The 8,551-nt window shown below is 53.2% G+C and overlaps 1 protein-coding gene across 4 annotated transcripts in view; it reads right to left on the minus strand.

Moving 5' to 3' along the window:
* The window catches only part of Arhgap8 (Rho GTPase activating protein 8), a 45,939-nt gene that overhangs the window by 10,695 nt on the left and 26,693 nt on the right, over positions 1-8,551 (minus strand). For all 4 annotated transcript variants that reach the window (XM_055627059.1, XM_055627055.1, XM_055627058.1 and 1 more), the window contains exons 5-7: positions 7,870-7,956; positions 6,029-6,127; positions 5,300-5,410 (exon numbers count right to left, since the gene is read on the minus strand). In XM_055627059.1, the coding sequence (XP_055483034.1) occupies positions 5,300-5,410; positions 6,029-6,127; positions 7,870-7,956 (297 nt within the window). The remainder of the gene's footprint in view (positions 1-5,299; positions 5,411-6,028; positions 6,128-7,869; positions 7,957-8,551) is intronic.

The raw sequence follows: 8,551 nt of genomic DNA on the forward strand, positions 1-8,551 counted from the left end.
ATCTATCTATCTATCTATCTATCTATCTATCTATCTATCTATCTATCATCTATTATGTAGATAAGCATTTTGCCTACACAAATGTCTGGGCATCATGTGTACAGTGCCTGTGGGGGCCAGAAGAAGGCGCTAAAGCTCCTGGAACTGGAGCTACAGACAGTGGTGAGCTTTCGTGTGGGCCCTAGGTACTGAACCTGGGTCTTCTGGGAGAGCAGTCAGTGCTCTTAACCACTGAGCCATCTTTCCAGACCCTTAGAGGTTTATTTAGTTATTTATTATTTTTATACAGTATTCTGCCTGTATGTGTGCCTGCAGGCCAGAAGAGGGCACCAGATCACATTCTAGACGGTTGTGAGCCACCATGTGGTTGCTGGGAATTGAACTCAGGACCTTTGGAAGAGCGGCCAGTGCTCTTAACCTCTGAGCCATATCTCCAGACCCTAGAATATATAAAAATATGCCTTTATAAAAATTTAAAAGGACTTTTTGATGGAAGGAGGGATGTAAACAGCCAACTATAGAAAAAGACATTTAGAATCACTAGCTATAAGAACAAAATCAGGGCCTCAGCAATTTTCCCTCCATTCCCACTAGAATGGTTACAGTAAAGAACGACAATGATGAGCATTGGCAGCCTCATGTAGGGGCTGGAACCCAGCCCCTGGCGAGGATGGGAACTATTGGGGCCACCTTAGAAAATGGCCCTGTGGGTCCTCATGGAAAGTGTCAACCTGTGGATTAGCCGCTTTTCTCATCACTGTGACACCATTCCTAAAAAAGAGACAGTAAACAGAGGGAGGGTTTCTTGGGGCTCACGGTTTGAGGAGACAAAGTCTATTATGGTGGAGAGACATGACCCCAGAACCAGCTCATGGTGCCAGTGGGAGCCCACAGCTGCTTGCTCACACCACCAGGGATCAGGGGACAATGGGAACCAGAAGTGGGGCTGGACTATAAATCTCAAGTCCTCCCCCTAGCCACCAGTTTCCTCCAGCAAGGCTCCAGCCCTGAAGATTCCCCCAACTTCCCCCAACAGCACCAACAGCCAGGGTGGGGGTGGGGTGCGTGTCTCAAGCCGGAACACTGTGCAACCCAGTGATGCAACCCAGCTATGGCTCTGAGCTGTAGACCCAAGAGAACAGAAAACCCAGAAACTCACAATTTTCAGGCTGCCCCTAAGCATCATGACGCCAAGGTGGAAACAAGCAAAAACGTCCAGTAATCGCTGGAGACCGAACGGACTCTGGTATGGCTGTGCTATAAATGCTTCCGGCCACACCCCCTATGGACCTCGAAGATGACACCGGGCGGAAGAATACAGCTAAAGGTGGCCACGAGTGCTGTGGCTCCATTTACATGGAATGTCTAAGACTCTGGAGATGGTAAGCGGGCTCATGACTGTGTGCGGCTTGTGAGGCAGGAAGGGCAACAGACATGGATGGGAAGGCTTCCTGGAGGAGGGGTTGGTGAAGGGTGTATGTATATTCTGCATGCTCTGTGGCAAGGCCCATGGTTGCAAGGCTCTTGAACAGGGTTAGTGAGGAAGGCAGCAGCTCATCTCTAGACATAGAAACTGGGACATGTAAAGTCAATCAGCTTGGACTTCCCCAACTTGGAAAGCCTGGCCCACCTCGTCCTCTTTCCCCAGACCCACAGCTACCCAGAAGAGACTCACACATTTCCATCTTGCTTCCCGGGGATGGCAAGCAAGCCTTTGTATTTCTGCAGGGCTGGTGATGGGACCCCAGGGCTTTGCACACGCTGAGCAAACACCTCGGAACCCTGGCCCAGGCCGAGCAAGACCTCTGACTCCCTGACTTTGCCTTCCTCTCTTGGCTTAAAGTGGCTCGTTCCAAGTGATGGCTTTCTGTTGTGGACTTAAATCAGCAAATTAACACTGGCGGATAGGCTTTGGTTATGAATTTTAATGCCTTCCATTCATTCGCAGTCCAAACAAATTACGTATCTGGTGCTTTATTTAATACGTTTATTGCCATTTTATTATAGTCATTGGCAATGAGAAAGCATAAAATATTAATTTAAAGAAGCAATCACACAGATTATCTCTTAAAGCGGCGTGCACGGGATGTATTCAAAGGCATCTGATGTGCTTGCTGCTCCCTAAAGAGGAAACGAAGCGGATTTTTCCGTGTGGCGTTGGCGTGGTTGCGGCGATAACGCATACTGGGCAAGTCCTCTACTACCAGGCTGCTCCCCAGCCCTCCATTTGTTCCATGATTGTTAAAAGCATTAACTGGCCCTAGAACCGAATGTGACAGTCCCAGCAGCCTCCTGACCCTTGGCAACTGTCAAGGGTAACCATATCCTACAAGCACTCAGGTCACAAGGCCAAAGGTGTCCCAGGTGGCCAGGTTGTGAAGCTGTTTGCTTCAGAATAAAACACCCCTTCCTGGAGGTGTTGGGGTAGAGGGAAAGGAGGAGGAAGGAGGGAGGTCCACAGGCTCACGACACTCACCAGAAACCTATGAGACTCGTGAGAAGCTTGTGTAAGGTTTTGTAAACGGTAAACAGCTCCCACAGGGAGATCCAGGATTGCAGCTCTCCTGAGCTGCCTGTCACCCATGCCGAGGTTCGGGGATTCTCAGCGATGCTGCTGTCTGAGTGACCCCATCAACACACTAGTCTGCAGACTAGACTTACACAGAACCCCCTCTTTAGTCTGTCAGTCCGTCCCATCTGAGATGAACAAAAACAGCCTCCTTCGGGCTGGAGAGACAGCCCAGCTGTTAGGAGCACTGTTTACTCTTCTAGAGCACCCAGGTTTGAGTCCCAGCACCCAGATGGCGTGTCACAGCTATCTATAACTATGGCTCCAGGGGGTTTGACACTCTCCTCTGGCCTCGATGGGAACCAGGCACGTACATGGTACACACATGCATCTATGCACACGCATGCGCGCACACACACATAGGCAAATCACCCACACACATAAAACAAAGACCAAGTCTTCCCGAAGCCATCACACAGTAGAGCTGAGAGGCCGATGACGGCCACCAATAGCTCCCCATTCACGCCTCGCAGGCACACCTTGGGCAGATCTGTGCGTCAACACTTGGTTTTTCATTTTCCAGGGGTTGTGTGTATATGTGCGCTTGTGAGTGTGAGGTGCAACTCAGGACAACCTGGAGTGTCCTTCTTCACTGGCCCGGTATGTGTTGATTAGGTCAGGCCATGTGGCCAGTGAGCCCCGGGAATGTCTCTGCCTCCAGCGTGGGGCGCCCAGCGCACAACAGTAGATAGTGAAATACAGCGTGCTCAGGCATGGTGGCAATGGCACTCCTAGCCCTGTTTTTAGTTTTGTTGCTGTTGCTGTCGTCTCAGATGAGAAGACAGAGGTGGCTCTGCAGGGTATAACAGGCCATCGGACAGCATGGCTGTAGCCTTGACATTAAGGAACGCTGAATGGGAGAGCCGCTGGGCATGTCAGCAGCAGAACCATAGGGGCGGAATAGGTACAGAGAGACCTCAGAAACGTTGTGTAAACTGTCACTTCCCGGCCTGGTCTCTCACCAGCGACCCCTAAAGGGGGATCATGGTTACTGCCGGCACCTGCCTTACACAGCCATTGGGGTGGATCGCCAGGGAGTCCCAGCAGCGTACTTCCACAATCCATGGTTTGGGGGCAAACTACTTCACCATACACTGTGTTTTGCGCCTGAGAACTCGTGGCTGGGTGCAGAGGTGCTGTGTGACCCAGCGGAAGCCGCCACAGACACCACTCAAGTTGTTAAAACAGGAAGCAGCCATGTGCTCACGCAACCCAGAGTTCGTCTAGCTGACCATGCCCATCATGGCACAAAGCGCCATCAGACGGTGCCGATCCAGGGACACACACATGGGAAACAACAGCCGATATCCCAAGATGCTCCCCTCCTTCCCCGCAGACTCAATTTGCTCCATCCACTCCGGTCACCAGACACAGCCCTGCTGTGCTCAGGGAACAGTGCTGGATCGCGCCTCCGACGCTGACAGGCACAGAACCACCCGTGTCAGCCTCCCCACCACCTCCTGTTGCTCCCCAGTGGTGACCAGCCTGAAACAACCCCCTGAATTACCTTAGAGGTCAAGTCTCTAATGGGTGTGGGGCTGTCACATACTCTTGCTCATCCAACCCCAGGGGTTGCCCTGGGCTCGACAAGGTGGTCCAGAGAGCCCCCATCTCAAGATGCTAATCCTGCCTGCCAAGTCCTTCTCACAGCCAGGTGCAGCCGAAGGCACCGGGGTTAGGATATGATATCCACAGGCACATTTTGCCTTCCACAAGTGCCTTTTGCACTGCAGGCCATGAGAGCACACAGATGGGGCTTACCCAGGATCCCCAGGGGGACGTGAGGAATCCTGTCCTGATGGCCCAGGAAGGACAAGGACAAGTCTGAATCCCACTAGATTTCCCTTAACCTCTTCTCAGGGCTCTCGTCTTGCATGGGTCGTAAAGATGTCCAGGGCTTTAAGTGAAAAACCAAATCTCATGCAAGTTTCTAACATGGAGCGATTGACTGAAGTGAACCATTTAACCTGTCTCGGGCACCTGCCACACAGCCCTCCTCCTCCTCCTTTTCATTTATCTATTTTTATTTTATGTGCATTGGTGTTTTGCCTGCATGTATGTTGTGTGAGGGTGCCAGGCCTTGGAGTTAGGGAGTTGTGAGCTGCCATGTGGATGCTGGGCATTGAACCTGGGTCCTCTGAAAGAGCAGTCAGCGTTCTTAACCACTGAGCCATCCCACCAGCCCCTGGCCCAGCCCTTTCTGAGCACACTGTGAGTGACCTGATTACTTTAGCTGCTTTAAGATAAAACATTGCCTTGGATTTCCATCAGCCAGGTCTACTACCAAAGCAGGAGACCCAAAGGACAAACTCCCGACCCAGATGGAAAGGCAGATAGGATACTGGATTGGGGCTGGACTAGCGGTGCCTGTGTGACTGGGCACAGAGGAAGGCTTCCAGAGGAGGGGCCCAAGATGAGTGGGTAAACACTAGAGGAAGATGACAGATCCACTGAAGATCTGTCTCACTAAAGGCCTGTGAGCACGTTCCCCTTGGAAGGCGAGAGGAGAGGTCCTAGCCAGAGGCCTGAAGGGCAGAACTTAAGGGTGACCGGAGAGCTCTTGTCCTCTGCCTGGTCACATGAGTAGTGGGCACTCATCCCCTCAGTGAGGACTCTCTCCTGTAGAGTTAAGCTTAGCCACTGGAGGCAGAGGACCGGGGCAACCTCCCAGGACACAGAGGGTCCCCGCATTCAGAGTAGCAAGAGTAGCCTTCACCCTCCATCACTTACTATTGCAGGCTGACGCCAAACTGCTGAGTGGGCAGAGGCGGCCGAGGTGGTGGAGTCTTGGTGGGAGGGGGCAGCTGGCCTTTCTGCAGGTTTTGCAGCTTCTCATCATACCTATGGACACAACAGGAGAGCATCACCTCACAGGGGGCAGCCTTTTAGCCGTGGAAGCCATCTCCAAGTGCTGTGTGGGGGATCGGGCCCCGATCAACAGCAACAGGACACCCACGTAAACTCTGGTTTACGTTTCGGGCATCCTGGGCAGGGCGCTGGCACCCTCAGAGAGAAGTGAAAGGCTCAGAGGCAGACCAGGCTCGGGAGCCCCACTGGAGCTGGCCTGCCCGGCACAGGCCTGAGGCCGGGGCTGCTCTGCTCACTGGCCCTGTGCTCTGGCTTGCCACAGACACTTGGGAAGGCATCCAGCGGAAGCCAAGTGCGATGCCGCTAGCTGTCCTGCACAGTCCCTGTGCCTGCCACTCCTGGAGTATTTCATTCTACACACGGCTCATCTGCACACCAGGGAACCCCTTTCATAGCCGGCTCAGAAGCAGAACCGCAAAGCCGTGCCTCGATGTGGTTTTTTTTTTTTTTTAATCAATTTTGCACTGTCAGCGTCAAGAGCCAGAGCAACACTGCACCCTCCCACGGCATGCAGCCTTCGAGGCTTGCGCTCCTGAACATGTGTGTGGATACCGGACCACAGAGCCGTGCCCGGGAAAGGCGGGCACTCACCGCACGACTTCCGGGGGTACCAGCAGCTGGTCGCCCTGAAGGTGTTCCCGGAGCTCACGCAGGTTGCTGCAGTAGGTGACTTTTTTCCCAAACTTGTGACTGAGGGAGGAGAAACAAGAGAGTAAGACAACGGGGTGAAGGAGAGAGGGCTGCACGAGTTGGGGTGCTGGACATATGACAGACTACGCACTGAGACCCAGGATGGGGCAAAGGCCCTGGAGGCTCACCTGCGTGAAATGGTGCGTGTCCAGTTTGAACTGGCTGTGAATTTACATAGAGCAGAGAGCACAGGGGCGCCTTTCTGTGTGGAGTGGGTGGATGTGTCTTAGTTTCTTTTTCTGTGATAGAATACTAAGACAAGAGCAACTTAAGGGTGAAAGGGTTTATTTTTAGAACAGAGTTCAAGGTGTAGCCCGTCAAAACAGCAGGAGCTTGAAGCAGTGGGTCACATCAGGTCCGGGGCAGCAGAGAACGCACGCATGCATGCCGCTGCTCAGTTCCCCCTCTCCCTTTACACAACCCACGACCCCTGCCCAGGGAGTGGTCCCACCCCCAGGTGGCAGCTGGGCTTCCCACCTCTGTTAATAAGATAGTCCCTCACAGGCAAGCCCGGAGGCCCTTCTCCCAGGTGATTTCAGGTCCTGCCAGGGTGACCTTGATACTGACCATAACTGTGTGCCAGGCTCAGAGGACCAGCAGACCGAGCCTGCATGCCTGGAGACTCCATGGTCCCAGGTGAGTGGCGGTTTTGTGTTGGGCCAAAGGGTAGAGACCTTGGGAGAGTCGCCGGGGGTGTTTCAGGAGGATGTGGGGAGACAGTACAGCCTCCGCCTGAAGTTCTATTCTCTCCCAGGGATCCAGGACAGCCATTTGACCTGCCAAGCTCAGGTCCCACTGATACAGACTCAGAACTTGAGCCATCCTGCGGACTTGCAATGACTTCCTAAGGCTCAGCAATGCCAGATTCTGCTGCCTTTAGAACAATCCGTGTGTTCTCCACACTGTAAATAACATGGAATTATCTAACTTACCGCAGCCCCACCCCACCCCAAAATAAATCAAGATCACAGGGGATGATGACAGGTGGGAAACCCCTGGGAGCAGAGTAGACTTGAGTCCAGTGCCAGCTCCAGCCTAAATGAGTCCGGCACCCCAAGAGAGGCCAAGGCCTGTGCTCTGGCTCCCTCTCGTGGGCAAGAGTAGATCAGACCTGGGAGCTAGATTCCAGCCACAGGAAAGACAGCTTTCACAGAATGCCAGGGAACCTGGGTTGTGGAGAGCATGGGCCCTGGGCCCTGAGGAAGGGTTGGGATAGATCTTGTGGGTCCTCAACCACCTGTGTACGCCTATAACAGACAGCTAGGGAACAGTCTGGTCTCTGCTCTGGGGACATTAAAGGACGACAAAACATAAGAAAACACCCAGCATGGTTGGGCTTCCTCACTGTCACGCTCAGCTGCAAAGGACAGGCTGGCCCAGATCATTCCCTGAAGAGGGTAGGAGCCATGTGCCAGGGTCCCAGCTTCTGCATTTACAGTCACCCTGTTGTGTAAACTGAAGCCCTTCCTGGGCTTTGTAAACTTGACGGTGGCCCTGGGGACCAAGATGCAGATGCAGAATGTGGGCATGTGGGCCAAGGGGTATTTAAAATATTAGCTGTGACGTCAGTGTCAAGGGCCAGCATTCCTGTCCACAACCTCAGAATGCCGAAGCACATGGCCTGGACGGTCATGTGACCCCCATGAAAACCTCTAGATGCCTCAGGTGCAGACACTTATGGAGCCCTCCTATAGAGGTGCATCTCAAAGAAGGTGATCAGGGTCGGCCGGGCTCATGCTCACCTGATGAGGGGCTTGAAGATGTTCCACACAACTTTGATGAGGCCGGTGGGGTGCACAACATACAGGGCCTTCAGGTTCTTCTTGTACCTGAGGAGGGAAAGGTGAGGTCACTTCAGGTTCCCCAACCCCAGCACTCTGAGTGACTGCACAGCAGGTCCGAGATGCAGAAAACCCACTTCTCAACAGGCTCGATTAAAGGACATGGATTAAAGCCCAGAAGGAACTGGGGGTTATAGGGGAGGGGGTGCATGCCTTTAATCCCAGCACTTAAGAGGCAGAGCCAGGTGAAGCTCTGTGAATTTGAGGCCAGTTTGGTCTATGTAGAGAGTTCCGGGCCAGCCAGGGATGCACAGTGAGATCCTGTCTCCAAAACAAAGCCAGAAACCAGAAAGGGAAGGGGCTAGGGAGATGGCTCAGTTGGTAAAGTGGCTGGGGACCCCAGAACCCACGTAAGAAAAGCTGGATGTAGTGGCACGAGCTTGTCATCTCAGTGCTGGGGAGGCAGAGGCAGGAGGATTCCTGGATGGCCAGCCTAGCCTCCTGGACAAGTTCTAGGCAAAGGAGAGAGCCTGTCTCAACAAACAGGATGGATGGTGCCTACGAAGGAATGATAGTTGATGTTAACCTCTGGCTTTCACACACACACACACACACACACACACACACACACACACACACACAC

The sequence above is a fragment of the Psammomys obesus genome, unplaced genomic scaffold, assembly GCF_907164565.1.
Source record: "Psammomys obesus unplaced genomic scaffold, mPsaObe1.curated_primary_1811, whole genome shotgun sequence".
Classification (NCBI taxonomy): Eukaryota; Metazoa; Chordata; class Mammalia; order Rodentia; family Muridae; genus Psammomys; species Psammomys obesus.